The sequence below is a fragment of the Maniola hyperantus genome, chromosome 7 (genome assembly GCF_902806685.2).
Source record: "Maniola hyperantus chromosome 7, iAphHyp1.2, whole genome shotgun sequence".
NCBI lineage: Eukaryota > Metazoa > Arthropoda > Insecta > Lepidoptera > Nymphalidae > Maniola > Maniola hyperantus.
In genome coordinates this window covers 15,816,293-15,841,364 of record NC_048542.1, presented here as the reverse complement: position 1 = coordinate 15,841,364, position 25,072 = coordinate 15,816,293, and the positions used below count along the sequence as shown (strand labels likewise).

The 25,072-nt window shown below is 37.6% G+C and overlaps 1 protein-coding gene across 4 annotated transcripts in view; it reads right to left on the bottom strand.

The window, feature by feature from the left end:
* Positions 1–208: 208 nt before the first annotated feature.
* Positions 209–25,072, bottom strand: part of LOC117983781 (facilitated trehalose transporter Tret1-like) — a 101,369-nt gene continuing 76,505 nt past the window's right edge. For all 4 annotated transcript variants that reach the window (XM_034970400.2, XM_069499980.1, XM_069499982.1 and 1 more), the window contains exons 4-5: positions 13,133–13,320; positions 209–4,836 (exon numbers count right to left, since the gene is read on the bottom strand). In XM_034970400.2, coding sequence (XP_034826291.1) covers positions 3,799–4,836; positions 13,133–13,320 — 1,226 coding nt within the window. In that variant the 3' untranslated portion in view covers positions 209–3,798. The remainder of the gene's footprint in view (positions 4,837–13,132; positions 13,321–25,072) is intronic.

Below are 25,072 nucleotides of genomic sequence, written 5' to 3'. Positions count from 1 at the left end.
TTTGAGAGGTCGGGGGTTCGATCCCGGGTAACTTTTCGAAACTATGTGCGTTTTAAACATTAAATTAATAATATCACTGTTCTCAAAGGTGGTGAAATCTGCCCATTCGTACTTGGCCAGCGTGGTGGACAATAGGAAAACCCGTCATTCTTCTCATCCGTGCTCAGTAGTGGACGGTCTATAAATTTTTCTAATAAAAACAAAGAAATCACGACTAAAAACATTTTATTGAAACACTTAAATCACCATTTCTTTAAGTACACGTGACAAAATACTCTTAAAACGGCATACGAAGTACACCAGTCAACATAGTAATATGGCAAAATTTTGTAAAACGATTACATAAATATCTATTTTATGTACACACTTAAATCTATATTTTATATACACCATTAAAATGTCATAGAGTACCTAGACTAGTTGTAGAGGCTGTAAGTCTTGATTCCTGGGCATACAATACCTAAGCGATGCGCGTCGGCAGCTCTTACAAGACGTGGGGGGCATCTCGACCGAAAGAAACTCGTCCAAATGGTCGAGTTGCACCTTCGAAATTTTATCAATACGTGCTTTGTTGTCTGTCTGTCTGTCTGTCTGTCCGACTGTCTGTCAAGAAATCTACAGGGTACTTCCCGTTGACCTAGAATCATGAAATTTGGCAGGTAGGTACATCTTATAGCTGACATTTGGGGAAAAATCTGAAAACCGTGAATTTAGGGTTAGATCACACAAAAAAATTGTGGTCATGAAATAATAATTAGTATTTTCAACTTTCAAAGTGAGATAACTATATCAAACGGGCTGTCATATGAAAGGTCTTCATCTGTACATTCTAAAACATTTTTATTTATTTTTATGCATCATAGTTTTTGAATTATCGTGCAAAATGTCGAAAAATACGACTGTACCTAGTACGGAACCCTCATTGCGCGAGCCTGACTCGCACTTGGCCGGTTTTTTTTGAGTTATCGTCAAAAAACGTGTGAATTTACAAAAACGAATGTTACTGAAAAATAATGCTGCTTGTTGCATTCTTTTATCTCACATAGTATGCCCTTGACGATTTCTAAAACACTTGTATACTGTACGAAATGACTTTTCACGCGCCATTTTAACTCTATGGGTCAGCTGTCATATCAAAAGTACGGTTAACTTTTAAAATCGTACTTTAAATCGTACTGTCAACACATTAAGTTAAAATGCGTGTAAAAAGTATTTTTTTACGTATTACAAAAGTTGACGACTTCAAAAAAATATTTTTGAATAATATTTCCATTTCTGTTTCCACGAACTTCAACTCTACAACCTGTCTGACTTATTATTATTTACTTTAGTTAAATAAATTTTCTTTAGACGCAAGGCACCAGTTTAGCACCATTTTCTTTTCATAGTGATGTACACTTAAGAGGAGTGTCCTTCGAGCGCGCTGCATACAAACTAAGTTTGATTCTCATTTGAATATTACACAAACAAACTACAAATTAATACCTGTGTCTATACTAACTAGCTTATGCCTGCGACTTCGTCCGCGTGGATTACACCCCTGTTAGGGGTTGAATTTCCAAAAATCCTTTATTTGCGTATGTCTACGTCATATAATAGCTTGCCTTTGAGCCCGACCCATCCAGTAGTTTGAGCTGTGCTTTAATAGATCAGTCAGTCAGCTTTTCCTTTTGTATATCTAGATTTGTCAGATTTCCGTGAAAAATTGTAGTTACCAAGTATGAAAATCTATGAGCTTCCCTTTAACTTTGAAACTCGAAGGACACTCCTCTTAGGCGGAAAAAAATACGTTTTTTATTTTTCGCCTTAAAAGCCTTCATAATTTTTGCACAGGCGTAACAAATATATATTTTAGTTACATAGGTACAATTTGTAATTATTATATTTCACATTGTAGTTATATCACAATATTTTTTTTTTATAAATTCATATTTTATGATAGATTTGAAACATTTTTCTTTAATATAGTTCTTGTATTCGAATCGGCAGATAACATCAGTTTTACCCTCCAATTATAATACGGGAACCTTTAAGTCAAGAGTGAATAGGCATCTTCTAGGCAAGCGCGCTCCATCTTAAGCTGCACCATCACTTGCCCCCAGGTCAGCCCCCCAATTGTGTAAGAATAACCATTTCATGGCTATCGCAATCGTCAAGAAATTCTACCCTTTGATTGGCTGTGAAAAAATGTAAACAGCGAATCAACCAATCAAAGGGCAGAATTTCTTGCCGATTGCGACAGCGATGAAATGGTTATTCTTACACAATCAGGGGGCTGATTGTAGCCAAGCGCTAGTCTATAAATAAAAATAAAAAAACATAAGGTGGGTACACACTTGCGCACGCGCACGTACCGCGACACAACGCGCATCGTACACCTATGTGGACGCGTCACTGTCTTAGTGCGCCCTTGCATGTCTCATGGTCTCATGTTGACCAGCGTGGTGGTAGCGAATTTCAATTATTCAAAATTCAACCCTTGAGTAAGAAACGAAATTAGATCTTGGTCAATAGACGAGACCGGAATGGAAAAGGTGACTGACTGATTGACTGGCTGATCTATCAACGCACAGATCAAACTACTGGACGGATCGGGCTGAAATTTGGCATGCAGATAGCTTTTATGACGTAGGCACCCGCTAAGAAAGGATTTTTGAATTGAAAATTCAACCCCTAAGGGGGTGAAATAGGGGTTTGAAATTTGTGTAGTCCACGCGGACGAAGTCGCGAGCATAAGCTTGTTCTAAATAATATTTGAGGACACTTTTTAGGTGAAAAATCAAGGAAAACCCTCACTTAATAAAAGTTAAGTTATCTGCCGATAATAATACACAAATAATAGGTAGGTACCTAAATACATTGTCAAAAAACACACATTGCATGTTTCACTCTAAACTTACAACTTTTCCGCTTATAAAAATATTATTTTATCAATACTGTTAAAAATATTCATCACATTATGTATTAACTTTTTGTGTCCGCAAAAATGCAAAAGCATCGAAAATTTAAGGCATTGGGAAGAATACTTTTCACTTACATAATAACAACTTATATATCTATGTATATTTAATAATTATTTTATTTTCGTTAATTACAATAAGAACTGAATCGGATTCAATCTTAGTGCATCTATACAATACTCAAACAGACAGACGGACAACAAAGTGATCCTATAAGGGTTCCGTTTTTCCTTTTGAGGTACGGAACCCTAAAAATGCACTAAGTATACAAGTTTACATATTTTCATTAGAAAAAATATATAAAAAATTGCAGATCTTTAAAAACACATACAGAACGCGGCCGAAAGTAATGTACATCGGCTTTTAGAATGACATTTCGGCTTTGTCTCTGTCACTCATACCCATATAACGTTTTGTCGGTCTCAACGACAGGGACACTGCTCTACAAATCTGCTATTTCCTTCTAAAGGTCGATGTACATTACTTTCGGCCACGTACTGTACAAATTCTTGTCATTTGGTTTGATGATCAGTTGAAATAGAAATAAGCGTAGACAAAGATTAAGGAACTTTAATCTTAATTACTTAATCAGTTAAAATACTTGCATAAAACTTGTGATGCAACTGTAAGAGGTACTATCTAATATCTACACAAACACGTAAGGCACTGTTTAAAACTCTTAAGATATAAACTCTATGTTATAATACTGTATAAGGGCGTCATTCTGGCACAGCGATACTTTTCTACGCCTTTCACTTGCTCTTTCTAAACACACCTTTCTACTATCTACAAAGAAATTCAGTCTATATTTGCAACCATTACTTGCTACACTTTAATACTATCGGTTTATACATAACGATTCCACATATTTCGGGTCCATCTCATCTATTTCTCTTCCCTTAGTTTCAGGGACAAAAAGAACTACAAATAAGAGACAGAGAACAGAAAATCCTGCGTACAACCAGAATAGACCATATAAACCTATGTGATCTTGAAAATCAGCAGCCGTTTTGACATTAATGAAACCACAAAAATGACTAAAACTGGTTGCTAGTGCACTCCCAGTACTTCGATATTCTAGAGGAAATAGTTCTCCGATCAAAAGAGAAGATATAGGACTGATACCGAGCGAGAACGCTATGGTAAACGTTAGAACGCAAAGCAGCGGAATCCAATCGTAAGAACCAGGTAGCGTAGACACGTTAGTTAAGTCTGTAGAGTTCCGGAAGACTTCTTCGTAATATGCATACGAACCGAAACCTGCTAGAGCTATAGACATCATCACACCGCTAATCATCAACAAAGGTAGCCTCCCAACATGATCTATCAACATTCCTGATAAACACGACGCTAGGAGTTGAACTACGCTCGTAGCAATAGCCCCACCGTGTGGATTCATCATCCTGAACGTTTTCTTGAACATGGGCACAGCGTAGAAATTAAATACATGGGCTCCAGTAAACCTTTGGAAGAACATAAGTCCACACGTGATCAAAACAGGTCGAGTTAGTCTTTTGGATAAAAGAACTTTCAACTTTCCCGTTCTTCCATCGTTGTACTGCTTGCTTGCTAGAATATTCGTTCTAATCGTTGCTAGTTCTTGTCGGATATCGGCGTCAGGACCTCGAAGCCATTGAAGGGAGTCGGCCGCTTCTTCTTCTTTCCCTCGGAGAAATAGAGAAGACGGCGTTTCGGGGATAAATAGAAGAGCCAAGAAGAGTAGGACTGGAGCAGCAGCGACCACCAAAGCCAGCTGTTGCCAGTTCAGATAAGCCCCAAGGGAGAACGATATGAGGATACCGATCTGGCTTAAGATCTTCAGTACAGAGCTGAGGCAGCCTCGGATTTCTGGCACTGCTATTTCCGTGACGTAAACCTGTGGACAAGAGAAAAGAGGAATAAGTGATCCTTGAAATTAATTAACAACCAAACTGTAAAGTGTTTTCGTACGTGACAATTTGCAAATAGGTGAATAAGAATTTTGATTGTGTGCCAAAATTCAATTAACAGAAAACTAACATTTTGACATAGCAAGAGATTCGCCAAAGTTTGTAGAGTTTTTCAACATCAAGTTCAACATAATATTACTGTCGTGATTTGTGCCTTATAATAATCTATATATATAAAAGGAAAAGGTGACTGACTGACTGACTGACTGACTGACTGACTGACTGATCTATCAACGCACAGCTCAAACTACTGGACGGATCGGGCTGAAATTTGGCAAGCAGTTAGCTATTATGACGTAAGCATCCGCTAAGAAAGGATTTTTGAAAATTCAACTCCTAGGGGGGTGAAATAGGGGTTTAAAATTTTGTAGTCCACGCGGACGAAGTCGCGAGCATAAGCTAGTTTTTCTATATAAAAACCGTTGATGAATTTCGGACATGGCGAATTCGAAACTAATTTATAAAAATGTATCATAATTTTATACACGAATCACGATGTACTTAATTAAATTAAACGGATAAGAATTTTGTTTGAAAAACCATGCAACGGGTTTTCAATAGTAAGTAACTATTTCTGACTAGCTAATGCCCGCGGCTTTGCGTGGATTTTAGTTTTCAAAAATCCCGTGGGAACTTTTTGATTTTTCAGGATAAAAGTAGCTTAATATGTCACTCTGCAGATTATAATATACCCATGCAAAAAAATAACGTCGATCTGTTGCTCGGTTGCGACGTGTTTGAAGGACAAACCAATAAACCAACAAACAATAACACTTTCGCATTTATAGTATGGGTAATGATAAGTATTATTTGCTGATATTTGTAATTTTGACCATAGAACTTTATCCAACAAAGCTGAACTGCAATGCAGAGCTCTGGTTACAAAACACTGCCCTACAAATAGAATCAACTATACCGTAGGGTAAGCTGTGATAGCCTAGTGGTTAGGACGTCCGCCTTCTAATTGGAGTTCGGGGGTTCGATCGCGGGCACGCACCTCTAACTTTTCGGAGCTATACCTTTAGTTAATTAAATGTCACTTGCTTTAGCGGTGAAGGAAAACATCGTGAGGAAACCTGCATGCCTGAGCGTTATGCATAATGTTCTTAAAAGGTGTGTGAAGTCTACCAATCCGCACATGACCAGCGTGGTAGACTATGGCCAAAACCCTTCTCACTCTGAGAGGAAACCCGTGCTCTGTAGTGGGCCGGCGATGGTTGATCATGATGATGATGATACCGTGGGACTCTATAAATCCTCCCTTTAAAATTAACTATTGGTAAGTAAGTGTATCTTAGATTTAAATAATTAAATATCCCTTTGCTTGTGAAGAAATTGAGAATTTAAAAAAAAAAGAAAAAAAAATACATCGCGAGAAATCGTGCCTGATAATCTAAATATATAAAAGAAAAAAGGGTGACTGACTGACTGATCTATCAACGCACAGCTCAAACTATTGGACGGATCGAGCTGAAATTTGGCATACAGATAGCTATTATAACGTAGGCATCCGCTAAGAAAGGATTTTTGTAAATTCAACCCCTAAGGGGGTGAAATAGGGGTTTGAAATTTGTGTAGTCCACGCGGACGAAGTCGCGAGCATAAGCTAGTTTTCTATAATGTTCTCAAAGCAAAGGTGTGTGAAATCGGTGAATCCGCAGTTGACCACCATGGCAGACTACGGCCGAAACCTTTCTCATTCGGAAAAGGGACCTGTAGTAGATAGTGAGTTGATCATAATGAACAAGACTGTCACAACAAAGGTTACGAAAGCCGCCAAAGGGCGGTGTACATAAGACACGCGAAGTGAGAACAAAGCGATGTTAGAACACTGAATATGTATGAAGAGAAAGCGAGTGACATCACCTATTTAATGTTATGCTTGGAAAACAAGTGCTTAAGTCGCTTTTAACTAGCAAAACATAAAACACAGTCAGTATCAACGAACTCCCTGGCGCAGTGGTAAGCGCTGTGGTCTTATTAGAGTGTGCTCCCGGGTGCGATTCCTGACAGGGATTTGGAATTTTATAATTTCTAAACTTCTGGTCTGGTCTGGTGGGAGGCTTCGGCCGTGGCGTGACCACCGTACACGCAAAGCCGTGCCGCCAAGCGATTTAGCGTTCCGGTACGATACCGTGTACACAAACATAGCCTCAATAGCTCAACCGGTAAAGGAGTGGACTGAAAACCGAATGGTCGACGGTTCAAACCCCGCCCGTTGCACTATTGTCGTACCTACTCCTAGCACAAGCCTGACGCTTAGTTGGAGAGGAAAGGGGAATATTAGTCATTTAACATGGCTAATATTCTTTAAAAAAAAAAAAAGGCATGTGTTTATTAAAAACCGCCACACCCCTTTCAGGTTAGCCCGCTTCCATCTAGACTGCATCGTCACTTACCACCAGGTGAGATTGTAGTCAAGGGCTAACTTGTATCTGAATAAAAAAATATAAAAAAGGATTTTGATAAACTGCTTCCGCCTTTAGTGTTCCTGCATGTTACCTACGAACTTTTGCTTGATGGTTTCATAAGTAAAACAAATAATGAGTCTCGTAGCGTGATCTACCAGTCGGAGGTAAACTCCAATGTAGCAAGTTTTGAAACTGTTCTATGAGTTCAATTTATTTGTTACTAAATTATTCTTTGAGTCTTTCAAATAATATGTGATTCGTGCTACTTTTAATCTCGTAATTACACATTTTTGTGTGTTTATTTTACTCGTTATGCACGAAATATTATTTTATTAACTATTTTAATCTGAACCGGAACCATGAGAACAACCATAGATTAATTATTGGTCTAGAACAACACTATTTTTGCTAAGCTGGTATCATTATTTTTAAGCTGTCATTTTAGTCTCTGGGATTAAAAAATAGACTATAGGTACGTAGCTATTATGAGCGAATCTCTTTTGTGCAAAAAGTTACACTGTTAAGATAAATCTAGAAGCATAGTCAAAAGTATTTTCTATCTGCTGAATACATGAAAGGAGAAATGACGCAAAAACTCGCGAGATATGGTGTTACTGTTACAACGTAGTCTCCTTATGTGACACACGGCCTTCCGTTCCATTTGTACTAGAATCATTAGAAAAATCTGTCAAGTGCAAGTCGCCCTCCACACAAAGGGTTCCGTACCATCGTGCAAGAGATTTAAATACGACCATTTTAATTTTTTCATTATTTGTTATTATAGATCGGCAATAGAAATTAGAAGACAGACTGTAAAAATTTCAACTCTTAACCAAAAAGTTTTTTTTTACATTATATTATACAGGGTGTAACCAGAACGCTGGCAAAAAAGAAGACGGGTGATAGTACTGATCATCACAAAAAAAATGCGAAAAAAAATCTAAAATTTTGTAAAAGTTTACGATATATCTTTAAACATATAAAAGAAAAAGGTGACTGACTGACTGATCTATAACGCACAGCTTATACTAGGTACTGGACGGATCGGGCTATTTGGCATGCAGATTGCTATTATGACGTAGACATCCGCCAAGAAAGGATTTTTGAAAATTCAACTACTAAAGGGGTGAAATAGGGGTTTGTAATTTGTGTAGTCCATGTGGACGAAGTCGCGAACATACTTAAGCTAGTTGAAATAAAACATCTGACTGACGATAGAGGTCAACGAAAGTTGCGTAAGTAGGCCACTCGGAGTCAATGCTGCGTCGTAGGCGGGGCATTGACCCGAGTTTTGCATGCTTTACATTGCGGGTAAAATACTAAACCACATCACTAAAACTACAAAATGAGGCAAATGGTTATTGGTATTGGATTGTGTTTAGGTAGTTTAACAATAACGCTAAGTTTTTGCTAGCGTTCTGGTACCCTGTAATATTTTAATTTTTACTCGTAATGTATTTGTTATCCGAACTCTACAACCGTATACACCAAATACCTTTTTACCTTTTCTTCTACAGCATACAGTTTCTAATTACTATTCGTTGTCAATAATAATGTATGTGTGAATGTGTCACTTCTCACATCTTCCACCATAAGTCGTAAAGCCGAACGATTGATTGCGCTTCAACTTTCAAGGTTGTCTTTATATATAAAAGGAAAAGGTGACTGACTGACTGACTGATCTATCATCGCACACCTCAAACTACTGGACGGATTGGGCTGAAATTTGGCATGCAGATAGCTATTACGACGCAGACATCCGCTAAGAAAGGATTTTTGAAAATTCAACCCCTAAGGGGGTGAAATAGGGGTTTGAAATTTGTGTAGTCCACGCGGACGAAGTTGCGAGCATAAGCTAGTTAGGTATATAGATTATAGGTAGGGTAATGCGTTATACAAATAACCCGATAAACTTCAACAAACATGTATAAACTACAAACTCGACATATTTTCATCCAACTACATAATTGAAAAGTGTGATAGCCTAGTGTTTAGGACTGCCGCCTTCTAATCGGAGGTCGGGGGTTCGATCCCGGGCACGCACCTGTAACTTTTCGGAGTTATGTGCGTTTTAAGTAATTAAATATCACTTGCTTTAACGGTGAAGGAAAACACCGTGAGGAAACCTGCATGCCTGAGAGTTCTCCATAATGTTCTCAAAGGTGTGTAAAGTCTACCAATCCGCACGTGGCCAGCTTGGTAGACTACGGCCAAACCCTTCTCACTCTGAGAGGAGACCCGTGCTCTGCAGTGAGCCGGCGATAGGTTGATCGTGATGATGAATTGAAAAGTTAAATGGTTAAGACGTCACGCACCTCTAACTTTTTGGAGTTAAATACATTTTTTAAGTAGTTAAATGGAGGAAAACATCCTGAAGAAACCTGCATGGCTGAAAGTTCTTCATAATGTTCTCAAACGTGTGTGAAGCATCGATATAAATGACAAGATATGGTGAAGCGAACAAAATTTTTCACGGATTTGGAACCAAATAAATCAGCGCCACCTCATGGATACTAATGAACGACTAGTTTGAAATCCAGACGTCACTGAGGTTGCATTGGTGCTCCAGCACCACTGAGTCGGTGCCATTTTGTTTGTTCAATAGCCCTGTCCATACAAAGTAGGTAATATATAAGTCAATGGTGTGAAGTCTGCCAATCAATCAATGGCAATCAAAGTCATATTAACATTGCAAAATGACCATTTCAATATCTGAATTATTAAAATACAGTAACTATAATATGACATGTCGTATAATTCGTATGCCCGCAGACCAATCTAGACGCAAATGTTACGCGTACACATAATCATGATAACAAGCTTAAAAGGTCCAGAACACCTGTGTCCTAATTTTATGACAGACAAAAAATATCAAGGTACAAAATATACTGAGGTGAAGTATAAAATTTAATAAACCAAGCCATAGCTTTTTTTAAGTTAAATACGTAGTTGTATGATTCGATATGATAGCTTGTTCGTATTAATTAATCTAAATATCGCACCCCTAGATGAAAAGGTCACTAAGTCAAAAAGTGCGTGTTTTGAGTTAGTGGCATTTTCAAACTCCTGACTCGAACACCTACGCGGCGATATAACTCACGTAACTATACCTTCAACCGTCAACGAATAATGGTGCGAAACGTAGGTTTACTTGAATGACCCTCCCCTCAACGGCGCGAACATACTCCGTCATTTTGAGTAGTCTTTCGGTCGACGAAGGTGGATGACGTTTGAATAGTGGGTCATTTTGAGTTGCAGGAGTTAACGTGAAATTTACTTATGTTAGTTATCATTAAATTCGTTGTTATTTAGAGTTAATTGTGTTTTACTGAAATTTTATTTATAATAATTACTGTTCATTTTGAGTTACGTTGTCTTGATGATGTTTTATCGCGATATTTTTTTTGATATTTCAAGTTACTGAGATTTACATAACAGTAAAATCAAATTCCGACTTACAGTAGTTTTGTTGAAGGAAAGTTTAGCTTCCTTTATCTTGGTCTGTTTAGTCAAAAACGTGCTTTTCATATAATATAAATGGTTATTATTATGACATTTAGAATTAGATTTTTTAATCGCTATAAAGATTTGAAAAGCAGGACGTGATATTTTTGGATTTTTTGAGTTGGTTGACTTTACATGATTGTTTATTTTTAAGACAAAAATGTGCTGGAAAACTCATGTTAGAAATGATAAACACAAAAAACAGGATCTTGACCAGCTAGCAGCATTGGATGATAGAAGAACCCTTCCATCCCATGGTATAAAAGTGCTGAATAGGGTAAAGGAGACTGAGTTGTCAGTTCCATTGGATGTTCTAAGAACGCTTCGGTCCCCTGGTATGGAAATGCTAAATAGAGTAATGCACCTGAGTTGCTAGTAGCATTGTGGATGGATTGGAAACTTGTAAAACTTACAAGTTGTAGGATCAACTAAAAAAAGAATTAATCCCTGCTCGCAAATTGCAACCTCCTTGTGAAAAATGTCGTTTTAAATGTAGTACCAAGCCCCGTCAATTTGTTTTTATAAAACTAAGCCAACACCAGTTTTATGTTACGGAAAACCATCCTAATACAAATAATTAGTGATTCAGTTTAATTTTATTTTTAACTAGCTTATTCCTGCTTCACTTTCAAACACCTATTTCACCCCTTCATGGGTTGAATTTTCAAAAATCCTTACTTAACAGATGTTTACGTCATAATAGCTATCTGCATGCCAAATTTCAGCCCGATCCGTCCAGTAGTTTGAGCTGTGCGTTGATAGATCAGTCAATCAGCCAGTCAGTCGGTCAGCTTTTTCTTTATAAATATAGATTTCTCATTCAGTAAATAAATAACAGTTTTGTTTGCCTTTACATTTGTTATTGTTTTATTTCAACCATTTTAATTCTAGTGCACTTAGGTACATAAAAATAAAAAATTTATCACCCGTTCATGGCATAACTCAAAACTATCCAATAAAAAGTTATCTCAATTTTGAGGTGAAAAGTAATGTAACTCATTTTCATTTCAGATAAAGTAAGCTAATTCTACTTAATGCACAAAAAACTTGTTCACTAACGCTGCAAAACTAGAGTAACTAAAAAATCTTAATTATTTCGGGTTTTTAACAGATAACATACTATATTACATAATAAGTTAGTTGAACAAGCTTTAGGAAATATTGCTTTTACGAATGTATCTTTAGATTTTCCGTATCTTTCATAGATATCCTAAAATCAGTTTTTCGTCGTTTCTGAACATTTTGGTTTTTTGACTTAGTGACCTTTTCATCTAGGGGTGCGATATATAAAAGGAAAAGGTGAGTGACTGACTGACTGACTGATCTATCAATGCACAGCTTAAACTAACGGACGGATCGGGCTGAAATTTGGCATGCAGATAGCTATTATGACGCCTACGTCAAAAATCCTTTCTAAGGATTTTTGCAAATTCAAGTCCTAAGGGGGTGAAATAGGGGTTTGAAATGTATGAAGTCTACACTGACGAAGTCGCGAGAATAAGCTAGTGTTGCATATATCCAAACTTCCTACCCAATTTCTAATCTAATCACCACTTACTTGGAGACTTGGGGCGACTAGAATTGAGTTGGCAAGTGGGTTTGGATGCTTGCCAAGGCGTACTTTGTGTTTTCTCATCGTCATGGGCTATGGGCAACTATGGGCCTCATAAAAAAGCTCAGAGTCACTCAGCGGGCAATGGAGAGAGCTATGCTTGGAGTTTTTCTACGAGATCAAATCAGAAATGAGGAGATCCGTAGGAGAACTAGAGTAACGTTGCGAAGCTGAAGTGGCAATGGGTAGGGCACATAGTTCGTAAAACCGATAGACGTTGGGGTCCCAAGGTACTAGAATGGCGACCTCGCACCGGAAGACGCAGTGTTGGAAGACCCCGCCTAGGTTGACGGACGACATCAGAAAAGTCGCAGGGACCGTGGCGTATGGAAGTCTCTACAAGAGACCTAAATAAATAAATAAATAAATAATAAATTTATTTATAAGAATGCAGGTGACATAACATGGTTATAAAATTAGTTGGCGAGCCTTATGCATTCTACCTTAGAATATTGGTGTATGAATATTTAAATATTACATTACAGTTAAATTTTTAAAAACATGTAAGTACATATAAATTACAAAATCTTTAAAATTATATAATATTCAGAAAGTAAATTAATTAAGTCATACAAAAACAAGAGAAAAAAAAAAAAAAAAAAAATAGAAATAATAACAGTCATTTAAATTATGTCCAGCAGTAGACGTCTATCAGTTGATGATGATGATAAACATAAAAAAGTACTTCTAACCGACCTGAGTGATCATAGTGATGCAGCAGATCAGCATCCCGCCGCAGAACGAGGTGACGGAGACCATGTCCACGCTGGTGGACAGCGCTGTCGCGAGCCAAGCGAGGGAGAAGGGCAGAGCTGACACCAGGAGTATCGTGCGACGACCCAGCCTCATCGTCATGCCCCCGAGGATTCCGCCGATCAGGGCTCCTGCAAAGAAAGGAAGTTATCAATTAAATACTAAAGGTTCGTGGTAGAACAGCTATAGATGCTGTCAGGTAAAACGAGCTCTGCGGCCCTACCGCGGTTGTTTGACAGCTACAATGTCACGATCGCAATCATCTCTGATTGGTTAATGCTCGCTCACTATTGGCTACAATGCATTGTTGCAACAAGAATCGCACAAATTCAGCCAATCAGAATAATTGAGATTGTAATAATGATTGATGCAGGTTTTTGACAATCGCCCCGCTGCTGCGCGATTGCGGGAGAATGACAGCTACAATGTCACGATCGCAATCATCTCTGATTGGTTAACGCTCGCTCACTATTGGCTGCAATGCATTGTTGCAAGAAGAATCGCACAAATTCAGCCAATCAGAACAATTGAGATTGTAATAATGATTGATGCAGGTTTTAGACAATCGCCCCGCTGCTGCGCGATTGCGGGAGAATGACAGCTACAATGTCACGATCGCAATCATCTCTGATTGGTTGACTCTCGCTTACTACAATGCATTGTTGCAACAAGCAGCGCACTAATTGGGTATTTGACTCCAACTTTTTTTTATTAATTTATTATAAACTAGGATAAAAATAATGACGAACACTGAAAAACCTAATTAAATCGATCAAATAACAAAAAGTTATAAGCATTTAAATATTTCTGATTAGACAGATAGCGATATAGAATTATGACGTCATTGTGACTAATGCCATAGTAGCTTCGTGCGGTTTCATACAAATTTTCGTTTTGCGAGAAAGGGATAGAAGACCCTCCCACTCCAAAATTAAAATGCCTGTAACTTTGTAAATCTTTGTTGGATTTTAATATTTTTTTCAGCATACGTCATTATTTTCATCCTAGTTTATAATAAAGTAATAATATTTATGAAATTCAAAAGTAGTGAAATACCCAATTCAGCCAATCAGAACAATAGAGATTGTAATAATGATTGATGCAGGTTTAACGAAATCGACCTGCTGGGTAAAGTGAATAGGAAGTTTTTTTTTTTTAAATAGTGAGCTAACGAGCAGGAGGGTCATCTGATGTTAAGTGATTATCGCCGCCCATGAGCATTTGCAGTACCAGAGGAACCACCAATGCGTTGCCGGCCTTTCAGGAATTTGTTGGTCCGCCCCTTGAATAACCCCATGTTGTAATCTAGTGAGAACACCGCCGAAGGGAGTTGATTTCACATAGTTATACATACAAACATACTGCTCTGCTCTGCTCTGCTTGCTCTGTCTAGATGGCTTCGTCGATCCTATGGTAGGTAACATTCTATCATTACTCTGTGGTTAATACTTTACACTGAATCGAAATGTAAACTAAATCGCTCATCAGTACAATAATATTTACAAACAAACGGACATTGTTTACGCGATTCCCGCCAAATTTCTCTCTTCAGCGCAGAGGGCGCCACTGCTGGTTTATTGCACAGACTAAATTAAATGGCACGTACAAATTGATGTTTAAGTCGCAGGATAAATGTGAAATTCGGAATTTTATCAACCAGCTAGGATTTATTGTAAGCTAGCTGATGCCCGCGACTTCATACAAGTGGATTTAGGTTTTAAAATTTCGTGGGAACTCCTTGATTTTCCGATATAAAAAGTAGCCTATGTCACTTTCCATGTTTTAAACTATACCCATGTAAAAAATAACGTCGATACGTTACTCCGACGTAAATGAAGGACAAAACAACAGACCATCAAACAAACACACTTTCGCATTTATATTATGTAAATGCGATATAAATTTAGTCTGGGTAAATATAATAATGGCGACAAAAGAAAAAAAAAGCTCAATTTGTTTTCACAGTAATAAATACGCCATATTTCAACGATTAAAGAAAATCCTAGATGATCTCAGCCCCTAAAGTTGGAAATTTTCACTCCGCCAAAGAATTTAATAAGTAGTTGGACAATATAAGGTAGTGGACAATATTAAGAGCTAGACAAAGTCAACAGATTTTTTTAGAATAATTATGACTAAAATTTACTACGAGAATTAAACAATATGTTGATATGCAATGAACCAAAAGCTTAGTTTGCTATAATCCGCTGAAACAGGTCGAATCTATATGGTGCAACATGCTGCATCTTGCATGCATGATGGACTTCCGCAAAGTAACGCCTGCTTCTATACAACAATATCTTGATGGTGAACTTTATTTAAAGCACATTCTTTGTTTTCTATAAAAATTTCAAGAAACCTAGTTATTTTATCAAAACCCTCATTTTTCATTATCCAGCAACATATAACCACTTCGCTTTTGAAACGCCCCGCAGACAAAAATAAACGCACGACAGACGGACTATTTCGGTTTCCGAGTTAGTAGACGATTTTTAGACATACATGTTTCGCGTCTTGGTCTAGTCGGTTTGGAATGCGGGTAGGGAAAAAAACTTACACGAAACTGTAGTGAGTTTTTTTTATAAATAGTATAATAACTTGCTATGATAGCCTAGTGGTTAGGACGTCCGCCTTCTAATTGGAGGTCGGGGGTTCGATCCCGAGCACGCACCTCTAACTTTTCCGAGTTATCTGCGTTTTAATTAATTAAATATCACTTGCTTTAACGGTGAAGGAAAACATCATGAGGAAACCTGCATGCCTGAGAGTTCTCTATAATGTTCTCAAAAGTGTGTGAAGTCTACCAATCCGCACATGGCCAGGGTAGTAGACTATGGCCAAAACCTTCTCTCACTCTGCGAGGAGACCCGTGCTCTGTAGTGAGCCGGAGATGGGTTGATCATAATAATGATGATAATAACTTATGTTAGTTGTATAGCAATATCGTATATCAAATGAATTACTTACATTGTATGTGATATATAAGGGATTTTATATGTCTTACAGCCGCACTCAGAGTCGCTTAATCGTTACTTAAGGCATTCCTTATCCATACTAATTAATGCCTTAAGTAACGATTAAGCGAGTGCGGCTGTTTGACGTGAAAACGTATGATCGACAAAAGATAGGTATGAGTGACAGAGACAACGCTCTACAAAGTCGAAATATCATTCTAAAGGCCGATGTACATTACTTTCTGCCGCGTACTGTACTTCTTTTCTATTCCTGTATTCTACTATTCGTCGTGTACAAAAACTCAAACTTACACGAATGTTTACAGTAATTTCCTACCTGCCTACTCGTAAGTAAATATTTGGACTATAACTTGAGCAGTTTATTGGAAAAACGGTAAAACTTGGCTAAACTAGATCGTAAACAAATATAAAGTTTACTTATGAATAATGTTTGTTGACCCAAATTGGGTATAAATAAAAAAGTTTACTGGTTCTATGTAAAGTAAGCTACACACCGAGATTTTAACGTATTAATGATTTACCTATATTTTAATTGGGTTTTTGACTACATCAAAAATAAATTATTTCGCAGTGATTCTTCCAAAACACGTAAAATCCACGTCCTTTGTTAGTTTTAAGTGTAATAACCATTTTAAATTATTGATTAAACTAAAAAAGTACATCATTATGATGTGACGTCACATTCCAGTGTTTCATAGAATATCGCATACTAAGTGCGCGTTTTGACGTTTGATAAAAAGTTGATTTGACTAGTTGTCAAATACCGTATTATATTATTTGTCGGTAAATTAATATTTTATATCGGCCTTTAGAATGACATTTCGGCTTTGTAGAGCGCTGTCTCGGTCACTCATACCTATATGACGTTACGTCGGTCTCAACGACAGAGACAATGCTCTACAAATCCACTATCTCCTTCTAAAGGTTTGCCTTAATAGCTCAACCGACGGTCGACGGTTCAAACCCCGCCCGTTGCACTATTGTCGTACCTACTCCTAGCACAAGCCTGACGCTTAGTTGGAGAGGAAAGGGGAATATTAGTCATTTAACATGGCTAATATCTTTTTAAAAAATAAGGTGGATGTACATTATTTTCTGCCGCGTACTGTAGATTGGAAAAGTACTCAGTGTGTCTCCAGTCCTAACCTCACGTGAAGTAAACATACCAAGTAACGGCGCTTCAGTTTTCTAAATATCCGAGTGGAATTAATGCCTTTTATTTTTCAGTTTATTTCCAAAGATGTTCAGTTTCAGATTATACCCCCTCTGTTACTTACCAAAGTAAAGCAAAAACTGGCCAAGTGCTAATTGGACTTGCACAAGAAGGGTTCCGTAGGTACCATTATCTAAAATAACGGCAAAAAATCATTTTTGTTATATGGGAGCCCCTTAAATATAATTTTATTCTGTTTTTAGGGTTCCGTACCTCAAAAGGAAACACGGAACCCTTATAGGATCACTTTGTTGTCATTCTGTCTGTCAAGAAACATATAGGGTGCTTCCCGTTGACCTAGAATCATGAAATTTGGCAGGTAGGTAGGTCTTATAGCAGACATGAGGGGAAAAAATCTAAAAACCGTGAATTTGTGGTTACATCACAAGAAAAAAATTAAAATGTGTTCATGAACAAATATTGCTATTTTCAACTTTCAAAGTTAGATTACTATACCAAATGGGGTATCATATGAAAGGGCTTTACCTGTACATTGTAAAACAGATTTTTATTTATTTTTAGGCATAATAGTTTTTCATTTATCATGCAAAATGTCGATAAAATACGATTGCAGTACGGAACCCTCAGTGCGCGAGTCTGCCTCGCACTTGGCTGTTTTTTTTAGTATTTGTTATTATAGCGGCAACAAAAATACATCATCTGTGAAAAGTTCAACTGTCTAACTATTACGGTTCATGAGATACAGCCTGGTGACAGACGGACATCGGACAGACAGACGGACGGACCGCGGAGGCTTAGTAATAGTGTCCCATTTAACCCTTCATGTACGGAACTCTAAAAATGACTCATTTCTCGCGTGTACGTCGGAATGCGATCGATCAGGGTAACAGATTCGATTCCAGATTTAAACGAGCGTAAATCTTCGGTTCGTTTGTGTTTTTTTGTTTTGTAATGGCGTAAAAATAAAATAAGGCGTGTCGGTGTTGTACAGATTTATACGTTTCAGTAATTCCCCTGGGAGGGGAAATAAAGGATTTCAAACAACGGTTCGGGTTATTTATATGGGACCACCTTGTAATCGTTCCATTTTTAAATTCCTTGCTAAATCATTACGCCTGGTGAAAAGGGATGATTTAATTTTGGGTCGAAATAAGATACCTTAAGATGCTTTAGCGATAAGGCCGCCTTTGCATGCTACAGCTATTAGATTAAGATCCTGTATTGTGTTTTATCAATGTTTACTTTGTGTTGTGTGCAATAAAGTGTAAATTAAAAAAAAAAAACCTCTGTCAAGGTAATAGAAATAGACCCATGTAGGTAAATAAATATTCTGTCAATATATCCTAAGCAAGTTAGAAATAAGTACTGAGCATGGGAAAGGCTTAGGCCATAATCTAGCACGCTGGCCAAGTGTGGATTGGCCGACCTCGCACACCTTTGAGAACATTTTTTTTTTTTTTTTTTTTTAATAGATATAGCGAGCAAACGAGGAAGCGGGTCACCTGATGTTAAGTGATTACCGCCGCCCATGAACATTTGCAGCACCAGAGGAGCCGCCGATGCGTTGCCGGCCTTTGCCTTTGCCGGAACATGATAAAGAACTCTAAGCATATTTACAGGTTTCCTCACGATAGTTGATCGTGATGAACACGGCGATGGGTTGATCATGATGGTGATGATGATGATGACACATTATATCGTAAGTTATGTTAGAATTTCATTTGAAGCAATTATTGTCCTCACCATAAAGGGAAGTGTACACAACACATATGCAATGGACACGTCCCTTTAACGTTCAGCATTTAGCACGTTTCTGTTTTTTGTTGAGTAAAGGGAGAAAGTTGACATTTTGAGTTAAAACATTAAAGCTATTCAAGCTCCTACTGTTATCTAAATATATAAAAAGAAAAGGTGACTGACTGACTGACTGATCTATCAACGCACAGCTCAAATTACTGGATGGATCGGGCTGAAATTTGGCATGTAGATAGCTATTATGACGTAGGCATCCGCTAAGAAAGGATTTTTGAAAATTCAACCCCTAAGGGGGTGAAATAGTGGGTTGAAATCTGTGTAGTCCACGCGGACGAAGTCGCGAGCATAAGCTAGTCTAAATATATAAAAGGAAAAGGTGACTGACTGATTGACTGATCTATCAACGCACAGCTCAAACTACTGGACGGATCGGGCTGAATTTTGGCATGTAGATAGCTATTATGACGTAGGCATCTGCTAAGAAAGGATTTTTGAAAATTCAACCCCTTACGGTAGGCGTACACCAAAACCGACTTTGTCGGCCGATGGCGGACGGAACTACTCGGACGAGTAATTCGGACGTGCATGTGCTTACACACGTGCCGACATTGGACGTTGCCGGTCTTCTGTTCTGTAGTTGACTGTGCGGCTTAACAGAGTGCAGACGCATTTTTAAAATGGAGGATTTCGAAGAAATGTATCTTTTAGAAAATTCGTACCGCAACAACAGAACAAAGACGGAATAATTAAATCAAACTCATGCAGTTTGCTCTATAGTCGCCGGCAGACTGGCGAGAAATCCCAACAAGTTCGGACTCGGCGGTTGATCGGCCGTCATCGGGAGTTAACGGGCGATGACGGTTGCAGTAGTGTACGCGCACGCATTCTTTTACATACGTTTGATTTGATCGGCCGAGTTTGGCCGACGACGCCCGAGTAAAGATCGGCCGATAACGGATTAGGTGTAAGCGAGCCTTAAGGGGGTGAAATAGTGGGTTGAAATTTGTGTAGTCCACGCGGACGAAGTCGCGAGCATAAATTAGTAATTTTATAAAAGCTGAAATTGTCTCTGCGTATTGTCCCCAACACTGGGAGGAACGGAACGTTCGTTTGGATATTTGGATTTGTTTAATTCATGGTGGCTTTGGGTGTAAAAAAACTTACGTCAAAATGTAAAGTCTCAATTTTCTTCGTCACGTCATGCATTGCCAGATACTGCGGGGACCCCCGCCGGCCGCCAGACACCCTTAACATACTTTGACGTCAGATTATTTTACAGGTAATAAAGGTGTTTATTACCTGTTGTCTCGTAGCGCATAAGAATCGGTTCAGTAAAAGCCTTGAAAAGATTGTCGCAAGATTTGAAATTTTATGTGTCACTTGCTGAAAATCTTAGTTACTTGAAAAATTGAGAAAATAAAATAAAATCGACAGCAATCTTGTTAAAAATTAACTGAACTAAAATCTACACTAAAATCAAGTAAATGTTGTTACCATAGTCGTTAGCTATAAAATTACAAAGTCAATAGCATGAATACTCAATACGCATAATTATTTGAGACATACGGACACCAGAATTCTATTATTGCCTTACAGCTGTATCGAAATACTTGTACCTAGTATCAATGCTAATAATTCCTACAATTTAGTACCTGTTTCATCAGTATAAGGCGCAAGGCACACCAGCAGAGTCGACTCGACACAGCGTCTTTTTAACCAACTCCCAAAAAGGCGGGAGGTTCTCTATTAAGTTAACTTGTATCTGAACAATATTGTAAAAAAAGAGTCAGTTTTTAAGTAGGTATTTTTAGGTAGGTAGGCACACTGTATTCATCGAGATTTAAGAACGGATTTGCAAATTTTTAGGGTTCCGTAACTCAAAAGGAAAAACGGAAGCCTTATCACTTCGTTGTCTGTCTGTCTGTCAAGAAACCTATAGGGTACTTCCCAGTACTTCCCGTTGCCCTAGAATCATGAACAAATAATTAGTATTTTCAACTTTCAAAGGAAGATTACTAAACCAAGTGGGGTATCATATGAAAGGGCTTTACCCGTACATTTTTAACCGACTTCAAAAAAAGGAGGATGTTCCCCGATTACTCGAAGACGCCTGGACCGATTTTGAAAATTCTTTTTTTGTTTGAAAGGGTATACTTCAAAGGTGGTCCCATTTAAATTTGGTGAAGATCTGATGAACATCTTCGAAGATAGATACTGGTTAGTAAACAGTAGATTTTTGACCAGTCATAGCATAATTCCATGGGGCCACTAAAAATTGTGAAATATTTTTTTTTACAAATAAAATAAAAACCGACTTCGATACACAAACACTAAAAATTGAAAAATAATTTAATTTATTACCGAATATATTATGTATACAAGAGTTAATATAGTTCCATAATAATATTTTTTGGGGTCGGTGCCAATGAGGTGCCATTGTGGAGTCTCATAAAAATATGAAGTCTAGATATCGCGTTGCAAAAGCTAATTGGCACCGGCACCAAAAAGTATTATTATGGAACTATATTAACTCTTGTATACATAATATATATACATAATATATTCGGTAATAAATTAAATTACTTTTCAATTTTTAGTGTTTGTGTATCGAAGTCGGTTTTTATTTTTTTTGTAAAAAAAAAATTTAAACAGATTTTCATTAATTTTTATGCATAATCGTTTTTGATTTATCGTGCAAAGTGTTGAAAAAATACGACTGTACGGATTTATACGGAACACTCGGTGCGCGAGTCTGACTCGCACCTGGCTGGTTTTCTTTTAAATTACTACCTATTTGTTTTTCAGTGGAATTCCTAAGCGGTCTTTTCAGTGCCTACAACTGAATTTTTATTTTTGATCAAAGATAAACGCAGACTATAGTCGACGCATTTTGAACTGAGTCGTCGAGTTATCTGTCTGTTTCGCTCGCACTTACAGGTCGTATAGGTAAGTGCGAGCGAAACAGACAGATAACTCGACGACTCAGTTTAAAATGCGTCGACTATAGCCAGAGGTATCGCAAACATGGGAGGTTACTAGCGATTCCGCGTACCTAACTAAAATGTGGGAATATGTAGTAAACGCGAAATTATCGTAAAATTCACGATTTATCGCCCGCTTCCGAGAAACGCATAAATCTTACGTAGGGTTGAACGGGCGATGAATCAATAAGTAGCTAGATAGTACCTACTGATTAGAGCATAAAACATAATATTTTTATAGCCTGACTACCTTATGCTATGTCATATTATATGCAGTGCGACGCGGTATCTTCGAAACGGATGAACCAACTTTTATTTAGTTTTTTATTAGTTTAAAAGGTGACTTAATCGAAAATGTTTTAGCTATAATTCAAGAAAATCTGTTTAGCATTTGAAAATCATCAGCTCTGTTCTTTCAAAATTCCGTTTTAATTTTTTCATACCAAAAATTTTATAAATTATGTTATTTCTGCAACTTCATCCGCGTGGACTACACAGATTTCAAATCCCTATTTCAACCCCTTAGGAGTTGTATTTTCTAAAATCCTTTCTTAGCGGATGTCTACGTCATATAATAGCTCTCTGCATGCAAAATTTCAGCCCGATCCGTCCAGTAGTTTAAGCTGTGCGTTGATAGACCAGTCAGTGAGTAATCAGTTAGTCAGTCAGTCAGTCAGTCACCTGTTCCTTTTATATATTTAAGATTAATGAAAGCATTTGAAATTTTGACAACCCTACTCGGCAGTGCTCGGTCAATCTAAATCCTTATTTATACGCGTTCTCTATTGCTTAGGCAATAAAGACCATTTCAGTTTTAACTACTTAAACATATCCCTTTCATCCTATGTCAATGGCATAAAGTTCATTATCGCATAATCAAATAGTAAAATTTATGATCCTTTCAAGTAAGATATTCTGAATACAGTCGAAATTATAACAGAGCTTTTATTACCAGTATGGATACATTAGTTAGTTAATGAATACTAAATATTTAGGATAAACCTCATTTTAATACAAAGTACAGTAGGGATATGTTTTATAGTATGTACTAGGCACTAGCTGACCCGCCCCGACTTCGCTCGGGTGGGATTTAGAAGTTCGGCGTGGGGGTAGAATTTTCAAAAATCCTGAAATTGGTATATCTACGTATTTCTCTTTTGTAACCGAAAACCCAAATATTAATTTTCATGGAAATAACTTGAAAAATGACGGACTTTCCTACAATCTTTCATCCCTTATTTAACCCCCTTAGGGGTGGAATTTCGAAAAATCCTTTCTTATTGGATACCTACTCTGTACAGAGAACACATCCTCCAAATTTCATGTCTCTAGGACCAGCTGTTTGGCTGTGCGTTGATAATAAGTCAGTCACTCAGTCAGTGAGTCAGTCAGGACTTTGAATTTTATGAAAGAGAATGAAAGAGAGGGGGAAAGTGGAAAATTACAAAGCTCAGATTCAGAGCTAAAAACTAGACCATGCCATTGTGTTTTTAATTTAATCATTTAAGGTTCCGTACTAAAACAAAGCTGCGATAGCCTAGTGGTTAGGACGTCCGCCTTCTAATCGGAGGTCGGGGGTTCTATCCCGGGCACGCACCTCTAACTTTTCGGAGTTATGTGCGTTTTTTAAGTAATAATGAAACATCGTGAGGAAACCTGCATGCCTGAGTGTTCTCCATAATGTACTCAAAGGTGTGTGAAGTCTACCAATCCGCACATGGCCAGCGTGGTAGACTATGGCCAAAACCCTTCTCACTCTGAGAGGAGACCCGTGCTCTGTAGTGAGCCGGCGATGGGTTGATCATGATGCTGACATGAAAATCTGAAGTTATTAGGCCGTATTTGAGCTGTAAATTGATAATTTGTCAGTCAGTCATTTTCTCCATTTAAATGTATACATAATTATGTATATGTATATGTATAATTATGATTGATTGTAGGTGCATGTGTAGTGATGTTTTAAATAGATTATTTTTCCGACCCAAATGTCGACCAATAGAATTGCACCATTCGACGTCACGTGGTACAACCTACATGGTATTATACTGATAATTTTTTGAAAATTTTCTCTGGTAGTTGCTATATATAAAAAACAAAACATGATCCAGTCAAATTAACCACACGTCAAACTGACAGGTTGAATTCAATTGTGAAAATTGGAGATTTTGGCCGACATTAGGGACGGAAAAATAATCCCCCGAATACCACACGAGCTTCAAAATTATCTGGCATTTCCCTCAAGGTTCCCTGCAAACAAATAAAGTCGTCAAGTTTTTCAGGAAAAATCACTCGCGCTTCGCGCTCGTGATTTTTTAACCTGAAAAACTTGACTCCTTCATTTGTTTGCAACGAACCTATCGGGAAATACCCGATAATTTTGAAGCTCTTGTGGTACCTATTATAAGTGAATAAATAATTATATCATAGATACCTAATTGGCGCCTGGAGCGAGCGCAATTTGTCATGCTATGAGCATACCGGCGGAGGCAAGCCTTGTGTTTCATCGATATATCGGTGCTATACTATAAAACCGGCCAAGTGAGAGTCAGGCTTTGCGCATTGAGGGTTCCGTAGGTACTACAGTCGTATTTTTTCGTCATTTTGCACGATAATTCAAAAACTATGATGCATAAAAATAAATAAAAATCTGTTTTAGAATGCACAGGTGAATCTGGATACCCTTCATATTATGATACCCCACTTGATATCTTACTTAAAATTGAAATATCTACTAATTATTACTTCATGACCACAATTTTTTGTGTGATGTAACCACAAATTCACGGTTTTTAGATTTTTCCCCGAATGTCAGCTATAAGACCTACCTACCTGCCAAATTTCATGATTCTAGGTAAACGGGAAGTACCCTGTAGGTTCCTTGACAGACCGACAGGCAAACAGACAGACAACAAAGTGATTTCTCTCGTATTTATAATATTAGTATGGATATCAATCAATCAATCAATTTATTTATTAAATCGGACAACAATTATTGATC